The sequence below is a fragment of the Anopheles funestus genome, chromosome 2RL, assembly GCF_943734845.2.
Source record: "Anopheles funestus chromosome 2RL, idAnoFuneDA-416_04, whole genome shotgun sequence".
Classification (NCBI taxonomy): Eukaryota; Metazoa; Arthropoda; class Insecta; order Diptera; family Culicidae; genus Anopheles; species Anopheles funestus.
The window spans coordinates 28,532,136-28,550,763 of record NC_064598.1 but is presented as its reverse complement, the minus strand read 5'-3'; the positions used below and the strand labels follow the sequence as shown (position 1 = coordinate 28,550,763).

The 18,628-nt window shown below is 42.9% G+C and overlaps 1 protein-coding gene across 1 annotated transcript in view; it reads right to left on the bottom strand.

The window, feature by feature from the left end:
- The window catches only part of LOC125766547 (transcription factor cwo), a 30,897-nt gene that overhangs the window by 3,162 nt on the left and 9,107 nt on the right, over positions 1–18,628 (bottom strand). The window contains exons 2-3 of the mRNA XM_049432598.1: positions 1,406–1,529; positions 65–398 (exon numbers count right to left, since the gene is read on the bottom strand). Coding sequence (XP_049288555.1) covers positions 65–398; positions 1,406–1,529 — 458 coding nt within the window. The remainder of the gene's footprint in view (positions 1–64; positions 399–1,405; positions 1,530–18,628) is intronic.

Here is an 18,628-nt window from a genome sequence, read left to right as displayed (position 1 = left end):
TTTGCTTACGAAAAAAAAGTCCCCCACCTGGTCCATTTAAAAGCACACCCAAACACACACTTACCCTTCATAATCTCGTTGCAATGTTCCTTCAGGTGTGCCACCATACGGAAACACATCTCTTCGCCACGTTCACGCATCATAAATTTAGCCGCCTCAGTCAGGCATTCGTTGTAGCCGAGACGGTACTGCTCAGCGCATGACGTTTCCCGACCGCACTCTTGATTTTGCAGATTTTTCAGGTGCCGTATGGCCATTTCGATAATTTCCGTCTTTTCCACCCGACCCCGACCTTTGCGCATGTACTGCTGCGGTATGAGTCGCGAAAGGTCCGCCAGACAGGAGTTCATACGATCACGGCGACGCTTTTCAATGATCCGATGTGACAATGGATCTTGCTGCAAAGAAAAAAACCAAAACAAAACAAAATGGTTAAACATTTTAAATATACTTAGTTGCAATAAATTAAATGCAAAATGTGAGTTCAAACAGTTATCAAACATAACCCATTGTCGTTCGCAAATATGTAAAGTAACGCAATAAACAATTCAAGTCACGCTCTAGCACCGTTCCTCGGGAAGTACAAAAACAGGATAACAATTTCTTATTCGTTCGCATAATCCTAAACCCAATCGATCGACTCGCCTGTCCAATCGACATCCATTCGAAATCCGTTCCGTCCGTATATATATTCATACATTCAATTGATTTCCCGTGTCATGTCACGTGACGGCCGTGCTGTTGTGCCCTATGAAATGAAGTAGTTTTTTTTCTTCTTTTTGCAAAGACCTTTGTGCCGTGCAGTATCTAGTGAACGGAACGGGTGCAATTAGTTACGATTGGCAGACCAGAACGAGGTGTGACTTGTACATCGATTAAAGTTTGACGAGTTGCGTTTGATCGTGGTTGTGCTGTACGTTAAAACTAACATACCACTATGATAACGAACTAGAACTCCATGTGCCAATTAGAAGCGTTATCAACGTTACGGTTACGCTTCTAGTGTTTGCAATAAAAAAAAACTAACTGATTATGGGATCTTTATAGCACGGGATAATTATTGATGCATTAAAACATTCACGTGTCGTTTTCATACCAAATAGCACGTTTTGCACGTTTTCCATACTAAGAAATAATTATTAAGCTCTATTCTAAGCTAGCTAACGATGAAAGAAGTTCTTTTGAGAAGTTTAGAAGTTTAACAATCAAAAACTGTGAACTTACTCTTTTATACTCTTCCTAATGCAACTGAAACAAAAATGGTTTTTGTACAAAAAAATTAAATAGAACTTGCTATATGTTAGACTAAACCACACGACTCTTTAGCGCTATTTAAATCCTCAACCATGATACAAATATGATGAACGAAACAATGAAAAAACAAATTGACCAGTCTTGAACCTACCCGTGACGTTTTGCCCCGCCGGCCGGGTGGAAAATCAGCATCATCTTCACTGTAGGTGGTATTGTTGGCGGAAAAGTTCAACCCAGGCTCACCACAGTACGTATATCCAGGACCACCAGCCTCACTGAAACGAGCAAATGAAAGGTAAAAGATTAATATTGTGCTTAGGATAAATTTATTTATAAACCATAACTTCACTTAAAGTTTTATTTTTACAATAGATTAAAAATAATATGATATAAATATGGCTTAGAGAAAACTTTTTTAATTAAATAAAGCTCACCAAATGCCGGTTTAAAAATGTATCGTAAAAGGTTATCGGTTAAGGTTTCTATAGACGAACTTTTCCTCCAATTGCCCGTCCTATCACACGCACGCAAAGCTACAGCTACATTATGGGTTTGCATATTAAATTACAATGTTGCATCAAGCTGCATCCCATGAAGGTCAAAGTATGAACCGGTGTTTCATAGTAACCCATACTTTCAACCTGCACCACATAGAAAATCATTAAAATTATTCTGCTCGCTGCATGTGCCCATCTAAAACTCTCCCTCGGTTGCTGTTATTTTTTAAAAGCTTTATCGGTCTACAATAGAGTTGCCAGTGTACCGTAGTTGGTTGTTTTTTTTTTCTCTACTGCTTTCGTTTGCCCATTATTCATTGCTTTAATTCAATCTGTGTCTTCCGCGACTACCGTCTGACCGCACACCGAGAGCCAACAGTAAGCTTAGTGTTTAATGGAAACGGTGATTTACACCATGCTTCTACCAAAAAGCGAACACCGTTGCAGTGAAACAGGAAACCATGCGACGTTTATGATGATGAGTCGATGAAGAGATGAGATCATAAGCATGCAGCCAAGGGTTGGCGATGATTGAACACGGTACCGTCGGAGTTTCCAGCCACTGATCGTACATGCGAAAGACGTGCAACCGTGCGAGAATGACTAATGCAACGTTTCATCGAGTTTGTAATGCAGCGGCCGAGTTGCTCTAGAGCGGTTGATGACCCATCGGTATGGGGTAGCGGATACGAGTGTTACATTGTAACACAGCCAAGCCAACGATTGGATACTGTTGAACCCTTTCGCGCTAATAAGCGCACATTAATTAGCACACGTTTTACCGACAACCATATCATCCTGATAGTGGATGAGCTGCATGGTGCTGTCCCTTATTTGAACCAGGACACCGTGTCAAGTAGTTTCTCCACATACTTGACTGTACGTTCAAACAATGTCCGAAGTGTTCTTCGTCAGCGGCGAATCAATCGACAACATATCATTTGCTACGGTTTGTATCACATTTTGTTTTCAAACCATATTTAATGAGCTATTAATTTTCCTATAAACTATTTGAGACGAAACCCAAATCCCTTAACACCAAGAAAAGTAACCCTATCTCCAAGGACTTCAGGTCAGGGTAGCTCATCACATAGTTGTTAGGTTGTTCTATCGCGACGTCAAACCGGTATATCATGAAGCCACGCGATATTGCCTCGTGAGTAGCGTGCGAGCGTGAGAATTCAAAAAACAGCAGACGTGCTACTAGCCATAACATTAGCTCAACCATCACACCGCCGCCATCATGCATCCGTGACTCAGTGTTCGAGTCACACTTTCGACAGCATGAGATTGACGATCGATATTGCTTCCTTTGTCCCTTGCTCAAAGACACGATCCTTCGGACAACCAGCATCCCACCCGCTCCCATCACTAGAAAGCTTGCAAAACAATAGGTCACAAGGACAACTGGAGGGCTAACACGTGAACTCGCGCGTGCTCCAGTTAATGTGAATGCGTCTCCTCTGCGTCCCCTATCACCGACACCTTCCCTCCTACCCAATCCCCCTCCATCGCAATCGCTTCGAAACCTCTGCTCTTAGGATATGTTGATTTACTTTGCCCCGTTGTTTTTTTTCTTTTGCTGACAGATTGTTTTGCTCCCGCAGCTTGAAAACGTGAACCATTTCCAATTGTAATCAGAAGTGGTAGGAAATAAATTATACTAATTTTGCTGGACGGCTGCAAACCACGTGCTCCGAACGAATGCTCGGCGGCATGTTTTAAAATATGCTTGCCCGTTTCCAAACGCAGAAGAAGTGTTATCGGGCCCGGGGCACGATAAAGGCCATGCTTCCGCGTGTAGCCCTACTGGTTGCCCATCGAACGGTTGTTAATGCTGGCAAACGAGCACCATTTCCAAACCACATGGATAAAACAGGGCTGCCACATTTACAACACAAATTATCACATGTTTTCGCGCACCTCTATTGACCGGCATCTAAATGGTTCGTATGGCTGGCATTACAGGCTGGGCATTAATCCTTTTGGAAGGAAACGTTGTGATGCAAATAGACGCACAGTCCGCAACGTGACACAGGATTCATATGTTGCGTTCCAGCCAACACGCGGCTAGAATGTGTTCAACGTAAATGTGTTTTTTTTTACTGAATGAATTTCTTTTTTCAATTTGGAATTTAGCTCCAAACATCTCCAGAATGGTGAATAGTGATGATCGGGAAGAATAAAAATATTTAAATTGAAAACATATTTACGGATATCATTCGCATTTCTTCTAGCGTTCCATTATTTGAAGCTCGAAATAAACAATCTCGCTAAGTTGAATATTTTGTACAGTTAAAAATATGTACTCTGAACCACGTACCGCAGAGGCATCAATTTTCATATTATCATCGTACAAAAACAAAAACAAAGGAAGATCGCATCGCTAATATTAGCAACGCCCAGCAGTATTGTCAAGCGTATTCGAAGTTTGGTAAATTTAGAACTAAAAACAAAGAAATAGGCGAAAGTGTTGCTTTGGAAAATGGTTGCAGATGGTTCATTTTGATTTTAAAAACTTTAGCAAAAATATAAACTAGTTCTGATTTTCATAAAATTTTTTCATAACAGTCAATCTTGCGAATTTACTGTGAAGACTCTTTCGAATCATGAGACTTTTCTTCTTGTTTTTGTTGAGTGGGACACTACCCTCTATAAACCTGAGAAGTTCCCTCCTCAACCATATTCAAGCCCACAACAACTCCTCCAGGGCTATCGACTACTAGAGCCATATCATGTCATAGAGTCATAGAATCATGAATCAACTCTCAAAAGATTCACGAATCTGGAAAGATTCTCTAATGATTATATATGCATCCATCTCCATAAATTCATTATATTATGTGTTTTTTTTATTTTATAGCATCTGCCATAACACATTTCTTGATTATGAACTCTTGCCAAAAACTGTCAACCTACAACTGTCAAGAACGGTTTCTACTCAAATTCATTTTTTAGATTCAGTTTTTAGTAACTATTTTGTTATTTACATTCGTAATAATTCCTAAACAAACATTTTCTTTTACAAGACAAAGATTGAAATTGCAATTGAAGATAAAGATTTTATTCGTAGAGATTCGGAGTCATTCATTCGGATTAAGGATTCAATCCGATTCATATCCTTGAATCAGAATTCAGAACCAGATCCATGAATTAAAATTGAAATAAAAATTTAAAATTAAGATAATATGAAGATAAATATGCTTCAATTATTCTAATGTAAATCCTTTAAAATCTACGATAAAATTTCCCCTTCTTGTTAAATATTTGTACGGGATTATCTACTGTACAGCAAGCCAAATTCATTAGTCAGCTATCAATAACATCGTTACAAAACGCATCAACGACATCACTAAAGCATCAGCCCCCTTTTTAGTATCCGCTCGTGTGAACACATGCACTCGTTTTATTTTTTTGTTTTCTTTCCTCCGAATCGGAAAACGAAAAATAGAATCAACCACCGAAGCACGGCCGTATTTTTGCTGAGTAAGTTTAGCTATGGACACTTGGCGCCTCCACCGCAGTGCCACCCCTTAGCAAAAGCCACATCGGCCCCAACGATGCCTTCGTCTCAAGAAACGCAGAAATAATGTTGCGAACGGATTGAGAATTTTCCATTGGATGAATCTTACCGACATGACTGTTAGAGTGGGGAATACGCAGTATAAGCGTTGCTGGGATTTCGGATTATTACTCTACACTGAAGAGAACCACATGTGCTCTGCTGTGCTTGTACGTCTATATTGGCGGACTGTAATTGTAATTGTAATTTACAAGATTGGGCAATGGTTGCCTCCCTGCATCGTAAATGTCACACCTATCTCGTCGAACTATGGGCTATTGAGGGGTAATAATTGCCTATCTTCAACACTCCTCCTCAATTAGTATTCCTCAACTGTTTTCTATATTAACCCCAAACTACTCGCGAACATATGGTGTTTTACTGCACCTAATGGCTTTGTTAATATATCCGCGTTCATTTGATCCGTAGGACAATACTTTAGTTCAATATCTCCCTGTTGACATAGGTCCCGCACGAAATGATGTCTCGTTTCGATATGCTTGGAGCGCTTGCTAGATTTCTCTGAACGAGCAAACAAAAGACAAGCTTGGTTGTCCCCATTCACTATTGTTGCGTTACGTTGGACTTCTCCTAGATCACCTAGAAGGCGGCGTAACCACAATACCTCTTGGCAGGTCTCTGCCAATGCAACGTACTCTGCTTCCATAGTGGATAGTGTAACATTGCCCTGCTGACGACTTGCCCAGGATACTGCTCCTCCTGAGAAATATACCACGAAACCAGTTGTTGATTTTCGCGTAGAAGAATCTCCCGCCCAGTCCGCATCGGAAAATGCGACTAAATCACTGCAGTCGATTCTATCGTGCTCATTACCTAGCTTTAACATCCAAGATTTGGTACCTTTAAGATATCTAACAGCACGCTTGGCTGCCACCCAATCACTTTCTGTTGGGGCACTAAACTTTCTTCCCAGTATCGTAGCTGTTGTCATAAGATCCGGCCGTGCACAAACGGCTACGTACAATAGTGCTCCCACCACAGATCGGTACTTAGTACTATCTTCTAGTAATTCGCTTTCATTCACATTTTTCAAATAACCTTGGTCCATTGGTGTTTTTACAGTTTTCGCATCGCTAAGTCCTATCCTGTTCACTAGCTTGTTGATGTAATTGGTTAACCCGATACTGTAAACACCGTTTTCCTTATGAACTTCTAGCCCTAGAAAGAACTTTACATCACCGAGACAAACGATTTCAAAATGTTCTTTCAAGTCCTCATACACTCCTGATATAGTTTTCTTGTTTTCACAACCTACAAGAATATCGTCAACGTATACAATAATATATACCGTTTCACCGTTTCTGTCCCGCGTGAACAAACATGGATCGGCAGAACTTGCAACGAACCCCAGTTCTCCCAGTACACCCGAGAGCTTCTCGTTCCAGCATCGCGCAGATTGTTTCAGTCCGTATATACTCTTTCTCAGCTGACACACTAACTCCTCCTTTCCAGGAACCTCGTATCCGTGGGGCTGACGCATGAAGATCTCTTCATCTATCTCTCCGTAGAGATAAGCAGTACGTACGTCCAGATGCTGCAAATAAAGATTTTTCTTACCAGCTAGCACCAGCAATGTGCGGAGAGTAGTATGCTTCGTGACCGGTGCGTAAACTTCATCGTAATCCTCTCCATATCGTTGGTTGTACCCTTGGGCTACTATCCGTGCTTTGTACCGCACGATCTCGTCCGACTCGTTGCGCTTCTGCTTGTAGACCCATTTACTGCCAAATGCTCGTTTCCCTTCGGGAAGCTGAACTAATTCCCAAGTCTGATTCTGCTTGTGCGATTGGATCTCGCTGTCCATCGCCTGCTTCCACGAATTACGATTTGCACTCGAAATCGCCTCCTTGTAGCATGTTGGCTCCTCTGCCGTGTGCGCTGCAACTCCCACTACAAAGTCGCTCAGCTTACTCGGCAGTTCACCGCGATTTACACGGCTGGAACGTCTTAATGACGTCACGTCACCTTCTCCCAGTTGATCGGTGTTGTCTACTTCCAATGAAGCCGTCAGATCGTCAGCTTCATCAACTTCAGTCGTATCGAAAAATAGACTGTCTTCGCTCGCCTCCTCCGCAACTTCCTCCTCTATGGTTTCGTTTGTTGGGCTCGATGTAATGTAGTTTTCCACGACACTATCCAAAGGAGAATAGCCTTGAGTATCTGATTTCACTGATTCTACAGGCGTTTTCTTTAATTTCCTTTCAGTTGATTTCGCATTGGTCGTAGCACCATCACCCTCCAGGAATTTTGCGTCCCGGCTGATTGTGATTTTATTCGTTTCTGTATCCACGAAACGATATCCTTTGTGCTCATCAGAATATCCAATAAAAATCAACTTTCTCGCCTTACTGTCAAACTTTCCTCTGTTGACACTTGGAATGTGTACGTATGCTGGACAACCATACACCTTAAGATGTCCTAATTCTGGCTTCCTTCCAAACCACTTCTCGTACGGGGTCGTACTTATAGAACGCGTAGGTAATCTGTTCTGTAAGTATGCTGCTGTCATAACCGCTTCACCCCAGTACCGTTTGTCAAGCTCTGCGCCAAGGAGCATCGAGGTTGCCATTTCCTCTAGAGAGCGATTCTTCCTCTCTGCCACACCGTTCTGTTGCGGTGAATGAGCTGTTGTGTATTGTGCCTTTATGCCTTGCTTTGCGTAGAAAATACGTAAATTGTCGTTGACGTACTCGCCTCCACCATCGGATCGTATTATTCTCGGCTTCCGAGCAAAGAGATTTTCCACAAAGCGCACATACTCTTTGATTTTCTCTGCAGCGTCAGACTTCCTCTCTAGCAAGTAAACGATAGTGAAACGTGAAAAATCGTCTATCATAGTCATGACGTACCTTTTCCCTCCTGGCGTTGTTGTCCGCATCGGACCACATAGATCTGTGTGTATTAAATCCAACACCTTTGCCGATTTTATTTCCGATGCCTTTGGAAATGGATTTCTCGCTGATTTACCCTTGATGCAAATTTCACAGGATTCCTGAACACCGCAGTCCACGATTTTCATTCCGGTAGCCAGTGTCTCGTTCAATATTTTCGGGATGACGCATAAATCGCGATGGCCAAATCGACGATGCCACGTGTGCTTGCAATTTGTATTGTGTGTCTTTTTCTCGGCCATTTTGGACACTTCAACTAACCTCAACCCATACAAGCAATCACTGCGTTCACATCTAAGCATTAGCTTATTGTTCGTATCATTGACCTCACACCCATTCGATTTGAAAATCACTGTGTATCCACTGGCAACCATTTTGTCCACTGAAATGAGCCCTGTTGCCAACGTCGGAACATATAAGACGTCTTTTAACGTAATGTTCATGACGCCGCCATTTGCACCAACACAACGCACCATTCCATAACCAATACCGCTTGCTTCGGTAATGTTCCCATCGGCCAAAACGACGCTAGGACCCTTTTGTTGAACAAGCTTTTCGAAGAATTTCTTATCACTGGTCATGTGGCAACTCGCACCACTATCGATCAGCCACCCATTTGTCTGGTATGAGCCAGACAAGAAACACATACTGTTACACTCCGCGCGGGAGCCATTTTGTTTTTGTTCCTTGAAACGACAGTTCCTTTTTAGATGACCCGGCTTACCGCACTTGTAACACACTGTTTTGTGGCTTTGTTTCACGTATCCCTTCATGGCCTTCAGTTCGCTGGTGTTCCCTGATCGATCTTTTCTTCGCTCACTTTCGTCGAGCAACTTCGACTTAACGACTTCCACCGTTAATTCGGAATCCGGGCGACTCTCCAATGCGGTCACCAGCCCACCATATGATTCCGGCAGGCTCCGGTGAATCATTGCGACTCGTAGCTCTGGCTGAAGCACCAGACCCGCTATTGTGAGTTTATCAAATAAACTCTCGATATCCATCAAATGTTTATCCATATCGCCACCCTCGATCAGTTTCATGTCACAGATTTTACTTAGCACCGACACTCGCGACGTTGCAGTCGTCTTCTCGTGAAACGAACGCAATTTGTCCCAAAACTCTTTTGCCAAAGCTATGTCTTTTACCAAATTCACTTGGTTATCCTCGATGCAAAGCCCCATCGTGGCACGCGCCTTGCGATCGTCCTTGACCCATTTCTCCGGTGGTGACTCCGGTTTTGGATCAGCGATCACATACCATGTTTCTTCACGGATGAGAAGCATTTCCATTCGAAACTTCCATGTGCTGTAGTTCGAATTGTTCAATTTTGCAAACGAGAGTTTGCTGGGTTCCGCCATTTCGTTTCACACACTATGCCGTACAACACACAAAAACCGACGCGCACGTTCCTGTAGCAAAACTAGCCTTTCTTCACTGTACAATCGAACTTTCCCGGGATAATTATATCCGTCTGGGCCCATAACCTGTTAGAGTGGGGAATACGCAGTATAAGCGTTGCTGGGATTTCGGATTATTACTCTACACTGAAGAGAACCACATGTGCTCTGCTGTGCTTGTACGTCTATATTGGCGGACTGTAATTGTAATTGTAATTTACAAGATTGGGCAATGGTTGCCTCCCTGCATCGTAAATGTCACACCTATCTCGTCGAACTATGGGCTATTGAGGGGTAATAATTGCCTATCTTCAACAATGACCACGTAGAGTAAACCACGCCAAAGCGAACGATACCCAGTTTATCGAGTTTTGCCTTCCATCCGGCATACGGACACGGATCGTTTATATTATCCTGTGTATGTGTGTGTATGTTTTTGGACGGTTTTTGCAGGTTGCGGATCGAATGGTACTGCCGGTCCTGCCTCGTGTATGCAGCTATTTTTAACCATTCCGAAGCATCCGTAACAGCAAGTGAGATTAGGAATGATGCCGGCACACCAGACACACGAGAGTTGTTAAAGGTAACAATAAAAAAACAACAAACTATTTGAGCAAATGCCAACAAACGTGACCAACGGCAGGGGGCCCATCGGTAAGCCTTCATCCGACCCATCCAACCGGCTCCTGCTACCGGTGAACTACACAGCGACATTAAAACGGACACGATTTGCCGAACCCCACAATACCTGCTGTGTCTTCCTGTGCGGGTTGTTGGTATTTCTTACGAAAGCGAATGCGGGCGTTGCCATCTAACGAAAAAAAAAACAACCAAAAACCTGGCGCTTCATCGCATGCTGCAGCGAAGAGCCACGCTGCATCTTAATGACGAGGACACAGGGTGGTTCAACTTCCTTTTATTGTGCAATAATTAATTCATTTATTTTAAGCCAAGTTAAAGCTTAGACGAGGAAGCATATTTTTGAGAAAAGCTTTTTGTAATATTGGAATTTTTTATCTTAATATTTCTTCATTCTTTGGTACGTACATCGAAGATTGCCGGTCGAAGATGAACGACCACAACGATGAGAATTGGTTAGGCGGCATTAATCTTAAAATATAGGAAACCATCACCAGCCACATATTTAGCATAAAAAGATAAACTTCAACAACCTTTCTTTAAGCTATTTTTCCCCTCATCCTAATTCTTCAAACACTTCCCACGAGAAGCTCATTCGGAACTACTCGATTTAAACCGAACTGCCGTATCATGCAAAACCCATCGGGACGAAAGCAAAAAACAAAAAAAAAACAAAAACACGTCAGTCATTGTGGCATTGTGCTAAAATTAAAAATAAAGCAATGGGCAAAAAAACAAATACTTCACGAATGACACGGTTTGAAAATAGCAAAAGGCGCGGCGCAGAAGATGCTAGAAGCATCCACCCCCAAAAAAAAACGCGTAAAATGTTTTCACTGTGATGCAAACAAGGGGGTAGAATTTATCTGATTCATTCATTATTTTGCTTTTGTTTTTGTGGTATTATTGAGCAGTAACTACACTTCACTAAACACGTGATCAAGTACTAGGCGCCAAAAAAACAAAAAAAACGACGTCCATTGGAACCGTTTTCGTTGCTCATTCTAACTGCGTGGTTCTGCCCGTTAGGGCCATGCCAATGCAGGAATGTTGGTTCGTCGCGTTTCGAAACAACCTGTTGCTTTCAAAGCGTAAAACCAGCCAACCGCAGCCATCTACATTCTTTTGAATCAAACACTTCCGCCATTCGAACGTTGGGTCTGTTCGTTGAGGGGTTTTTTTTTTGGTTTGAAAACAACCATTTGCAAACTTCTAATCCTACTGCCGTACGATGTGGAATAATAGTCACCGGCACGTTCACCAATTGGCCAGAGAAACGATCCGGAAGTGCCAAACGACCATCTTGACGGAAGCGGTTTGTGTGTGTGCGTATGTGCAACTGCACATTCTTGCCCTGCCTATGCCCGTCTTCCCGACGGTTTCATTGCCATCCCCTTCTGGCCCTGTAACCTGTACCTTACTGCACACAAAAGTCATAAAACGGCATGTAACGTGACGCACCATTGTGGATTCACTATTCTCATCCACAACCGCCCCACCCGTCATGTCCACGGGACACAGACACACACGATCGTGTGAAATTTCTCGAGATTTGTGCATCGTGCTTCGAGATCCGGCATCCAACCAACGAACGGGTAGCCAAGCGCAAAAGAACGCGCAACGCAAAACGTCAATAAACTCATCGAAGGTTACACTCGCGTGTGTAGTGCATCGGCAAGTGTCGCCCCGATGGTCGTCTCACTGTCGCGCGCATAGTACAACAAACGGTGGTGCAGTGACAGGGATGCAGCCGGCAACGGTGTGCAAGTGCAGCACAGTTGGATTGGCTTTGTGTAAGCGATCCCTCCCGATAGAACACTGCATAGTTGTTTTGTTTAATTTATGTTTTTATTACAAAATAAATAAATTAGTTATAGAACCTTTTTATTTGGATTTAAATTTTCAGAAAGCACATGAAATAAATAAATGATTTTCATGTTAAAATTTTCATCACGTGTAACCCGATCATCCGCCTTTCTTTCCGTGCCACTATTTGCTAATATTGTGAACAGCAACAAACAGCGGTCACAAACACGTCACACAGCGAATTTGCTGTCGTTTTGGTTCGTAATGCGGAAACGAACGGAATCCGCTGGCGTAGCTCATCAAACAACGCTCACGTGTTGCCTGCATCGGCTCAATGTGCGCCCTGCACATTCGCGAACAAAACGAATGAAAAAAGCAAAACAAAACCAAAACTACAACCCAAACACACATATACACACACACACGGTGGCACCCCCGGTCGGCCGACCATGGCCCATCATCAATCGCAAAAGTTTCCACCAACTATATATTCGCTGTCTTTCTTTTCCGCATTATGCGGCCGCGCTTTGTGTGCGCCTTGTTGCAGGCGTAGAATTTCAGCGATCCGGTGTACCACCCACACAACCCCCCCCCCCCCAATCGGCTGCGCTAACGCGTCTGGCTTGCGCATGGAACCGTCTTTCACGTTCAACCGCCTTCATCCCCAAATCTCTATCCACCCCTTCGGCACCCGAACGTCTTGGCGCTGCGCAAAGTGGCCAAATAGGTGTGTGTGTGTGTGTGTGTGGCGGCATTACGCTGTCGGCAACAAGTGTTCGCAGTATGGCGCGCACCATTCAGTCAAGCGTTCGTCGCCTGTATGTGAGTTGGCCACGGTTGGCACGTCTACCGACGATGGTTGTCTCTCTATCAAGCGTGTTCGAACGTTCGAAGGGGATGATATAAAAAAAACACACCCTCACATACACACACACACACACACACACATACGTGGAGCAAAGAAAATAAATATCCGCCAGGCGCAAAACGTTGCTTGGCACGCCAACCCATTCCTGCACGTGATAGCGGCGTGGTGTGTCTGTTGAAGTTTTTTTTTCTTCTTCCTATACAAATGCCTCTTGGCAGTTTTGGGTGGTTAATTTCGTGACCTCCCTCTTTTCCTCCTCCCCCTCCGATCTTTATCTGGTTTTCGTATAACCGTGTCGCGCATCTACCGACGTCATGCGCCGTTAAATTACATTCCCACCAGCCAATAAACCGTCGAGATGTTTAGCTCGCGCCCCTAGACGCGATGATGGATTGCGATTAACGCAGGTTGGTGTTGCATACCGCAACAGAACAAAAGTCTCCACTTGACTACACGACAGTCGGAGCGCCTTTAGTTACTAACGATTGGTTCCTTTGTGGATGGGTTAATACGGCAAAATTGTATTTATCTATTTAATGTTGTATATTTGATCAAATAATGAAATGATTTTAAGTCGGATGTTTGAGTCTAATATTCGAATCAATCTTGTGGCAAATGGCAAAATTTGCAGTCATTTCCGGATTTTTTAATCAATCTAGAATATATGGAGGTAGATCTGGAACTTTTCTCAGCTTCTAGAACAAGTTGAAAGAAACTCTGCTCAAAGTTCTCTCAAATTACACATTCAAAAACCTCACGAAATGTTAGTCAAACTTTTGCAGAACCTGTTTGGCAGAATCAATTTCAACTTAGAAATTAGGTCCAATAAAAACGATCAACAACAACTTATTCCGGTTCAACAAGAACAGAACGCACGTTCTATGCCTTCTAAGCTGTGCAAAGCTTTCTCGTCTTTAACGAAAGGTTATAATTTCAAGTATGTCAGTCGCTGAAATGTTAGAATTAGCTACCTTTCGAAAATGATCCAGAAAGTAGAAACGATTTCAGTTTTATCTCTACATCTTGTAGTGAAACTTGAACAGAATTCCAACAATCGTTTGTCAATTTTGTTAGTTCAATGCGCAAACCCTGTAATACCCCTGTAACTAAATGCTATCGATCGCGATATTGCTTCAAGCGTGTTTCTCCACCTAGAACGATTCTCCGGTCCTCCAAAACCATCCCCCCCCCCCCCCCCCTTCCCCAAAAACCCAACGCCCACAATGTAACTGGCAAATGCAACGAGATATCATATTAATTAATTTATTTATTTATATTCTTTCACGCTAGCCATACTCAAGCTGATCAAGCTGATCTCCTGTCTCCAATCCCTCTTGGCGACAATGTTTGTCCATCCACCAGCTGGACGAGAGCTTGGGCTGGATTTACTATTTATCCCTCCCCGTCTGTGTGTTTGTCTTTGCTCCTTTATCGACATAAATTAATCTCCCAACTCTGTAGGCGAAAAAAAGAACGCAAACTCCCGGACAACGTGCAAAGCACTGCAATTGCGCCAACCCGCTTGTAGCGCACGATTGCATTCCGTCACGAGCGCGCATTTCCGTGTGAGCAGAACGTACCAGGGCACAGCATTTCGTACAGGGCTAAGAATACTAACAATCAACAAGATCCATGTAAAGGGTGTTTTTTCCCTCCCTTTGCTTCTGCTTAAAACACGATCAGCTAACCGGTTTGCCGTTTTTGCTGTTGATCCATCGATTCCACTAAAGAATGCAGCTATTCAGCAGGCCACCATCAAGCGGCGAGCCAGGGAAGGCAAATCATTTCTGGAAAGAACTAGCGGTTGCCACTGGTCAATCGCAATGCACCGAGTCATTCCTTGGGTCGCTGTCGTTTTCTACTTCTATCAATCTCAACTGTACACTTAACCCGCAACACGAGTACAGCCAGGAAATACACTTTACAAATATTCATTTACAGCTTTACTTCTATAAATCTCATGCAGATGAAAGGCTTCTGTCAACCTCAAAGTGACTATATATTAAAGCACGAAGATTTTAGAACCAAACTGGACCAAAAATATGCTTTCGAGTTCACTGATGTACACTGCAAATGGACGTCGCAATTGCAACCGCACAACAAGTGGAATCGAAACTACTCCATACACGTACACACTGGAAATTCTACGCCTCGGGGCAGATCAACAAACGAAGGCGACTATTATTTATAGCACAGAACGATCAAGCCTGCCATAGAACATGCAGCCAATGGACTTTGATGATCATATCAATGTAATACTATCGACATCAAACGCCCCATCGAACCCACACTGGCCGATGGTAAAATGGTCGTCGTCTTAACACGCAAGAATGCCCGGGAAGCAGTAGTTAACCTTCACTTCCTTCCGATACACGAGCTGGTTCACTCTGCTACGTGCTACGATCGGGGAAAATTAATATTTCGCAATCTGTACGATCTTGTGTTTTGCAGCAAGATTTAAATGAAACACTCCAGAGTTCAGACGGGACTAGATCAGGTACTTTCCACTCTGTCCATGCTGTTTATTTACAAATCATCTCACACCTGTACCGAATTCGAGAGGAACTTTCGAATCAGCTAAACAAATTTGCTCCCATCTAGAAGATGGATCCCTCGATGCACGTGTCTGACCGATCGTGATGGTCTTATAAAGTCTACCAAGGAGGGGACCATGTATACACAATCAGTTAGCAGAAATATCTCGATTTTCAAACATTTGTCTATCAACCTTGACTTTTTTTTTGGCACACCCGATCCGAACACGAGTGGACGATTACAGAGGACCAAACCGGGTCCGACGACATATAGTGCGGCTTTTTGCGGAAAATAAAAACCCATCCCAATGCTAATCAAACTCCACGATATACGTTCGGCCTCGTTCATAAGTTGCTAAATACGCAAGAAGATGGAAATACCACAAATGGCATTCGTACAGCGCGTCTTCCATTTCGGTACAACATTGATCGTGTTTTTCATTTCTTTTGATTATTCGTTTTAAGAAAACGGGGGGGGGAAACATACGAACAATTCTCACGTGAGCTACATTTACACCGACAACAAACCTTCCTTCAACAACATTGACCACCGGAATGGCAATTATGGGGAGCAGATAAAAAAAATATATATATTTAGCAAGTAGCAGAAGCTTAAAGCAGAAATGTTTGCCCTGTGTGTGTCCGTTTTTTCTCGCTTTTCGCCAACTTGTAATGTAAACATTTTAACACGACCGGGTGTCATGAAATTGCATGCACATTCTCGGCATCAGTTCGGCTGACTGCTGCTCCTCCATGCTGTGGAGGACGCAAAACATTTCCTTGGGCGACGGCACGGGAAGTGGAGGTTAAAGTGTGTTTACTTAAACTCGATACTTGGGCGTCAATGCGCTAAGCAGGTTTCCATGAAAATTTGCCACTGTGTGAAGGTTGTTGTTTTTTTTGCTACCATTGTTTTGGGAACCGTTCTAAGATGCTTACCTCGGAGAAAGTATTTCTTAATGCGACGAGAAGGGAGAAGAAAATGTTCGCATTGGGGGGAAAACTGGTGGGATTTTTAAGAGGATTTTAATATTGTAAGAGCTTTTTTCTTTACTAACAAGAAATTGAACCGGACCGTGACGTCTGCATTGAATCGAACATAAAAATTGAATATCTTACAGAAATTTGAACTTAATAAAAGTGTAAGTGTAAGTGTAATCTATTTCAACGACAAACTACTGCACTATGGTGTACAACAATGGAGATTTTAATATCTTATCTTTAACCAAGAGTTAAAAAACAACAAGAATTACAATGAAGAAATCTTAAGAACAAAGTAATAAATCTGACACGATTTGAGATCCCATTTTTCGTCTTGTTTTCTGCTTCATGTCCATTGACGTATTCAAGTCACTTTTTGCAGTGTTTATCCGTCATTTTGCTAATTGTACTAATGGACTACCGTCAAAAGATAAACTAGAAACGAATCTCAAATCAAAGTATTTCTCGTATTTTCTTTGTAGAAAAAAGATACCTGTTCTAACTAAACATATCGGATGACTTATTCCTTCCAGTTGCGACCAGTAAGCGTTCGAAAATGAAGTTCAAGATCTTATTAGTACGCACAGAAACACACACACATACAACCACCACCACCTATTCATTGAGGTGCGGAATCAAGTGAAGAAATAGCGCCAGTCACCAATCTCCAACCCGTCAAGCTTCACCGGGCAATGTTTGTGATCGCGCGATGACGCTGTTGGATTGATTTTAAATGGCAAAAACGTGCGACCGGGTTCGATGCGGTGGACACCAGTTGCCGTGTGCGCACGGTTACACACGTCTCGTTTGAGTAGCAGTCAGTACTACACCCCCATTTATATGCCCACCATCTTTCTACCACCTTGGTGCCTTGGAGGGAGGGGGTGGTTTTGGTTTAACTTACAAACAAGCAGTAGAACTTCCCTTCACTGTACCTGACGAGAAAGTTTCTTTAAAACAAACATTTAACAGTTACTGTTATGACGAAGATAGTTCTAATGAGGACATTCGGAATCCCCAATGCAAATAGAATATAAATTTTATTAACTACTTAACGCGCCCGCCACACTAGAGACTTATCAACCAAGGTCTATATACGACCCGTTAACGCAATATACCGTCAGCAGACGTGATCGTGCGAGCGCCAACGAATGCGAACGCGGAAATTGATCACCGATCGGTCGTACCGGTTGTTGTCGTGTCCGACGCAACAACAAATAACAGAAAAAAAACACCGTAAAACCCGTCCACGGTCCCCCCTTTCAGACTATGCGTCTTTCCTACTGATGGTATGCATGGTATGGACGAAGTCTCTTGGTGAACGTGTGTGACAAAGTTGAATTTGTTTTGTCTCTCCCTCTCTATCTCTCTCTCTCTGTCTCACTTTGTGCGCATTCTTTGTTCTCCCAAGAAGCATTCAAAACACATGAAAACTTACGCACATGCTACCGCAAAATAAACGCAATCAAACAAAACAGGGTTGGTTTATGCGAATAAGCGACGAACCCCGAAAAGATTACTCATAACCCCATACGGGTGGTATGCCGAAATTGAAATTCACAAAATAATATCCGACAGTTTTGCGTGTTGCGTATTTTGTGCAAAATGAAGAAAAAAAAAATGTAAAAAAAAACAAAACCAAAAAAACCTAAACAAACGGTGCCAAAAGATATGATAAAAGCACTAAAGACGGGATCGGTCAACCCGAACAGAAATGCGAAACAAAAAAAAACACACACACCCCGACCAGACCAAGAGACACTTGAGTAAATCCAAAGAGAAGGAAACGACTGGCTACAGTGTTGCCAGTTCATGATCATGTGGTATTTTTGGGGATTGTTGCTCCCCCTCTTCTCCCTCTTCTCCCTCTGTTTACTCTTTCATCTTTTCCTACTCTCCGCTCCTGCGAAACGACACACGCGCTTCCCATCTTCCCTGCCAATGGATGGGGTGTTTGGGCAAGAGTCTTTCTAAAAATAGCTACGACACGCATGACCAGCATCGGTGGGGCGGTGACCACGCGAATGTGAGGTTTTTTCTACACAAACATATTAATCTGCGCGAGTATGTGCGTGTGGTTGAGTGTCTGTGTATGAGGGTGAGTTTTTTATTTTTTTGGGAGGTTTCATTTTGCTTAGTGTGCTGTTTGTACATTGAAATAAAACAAACAAAAAA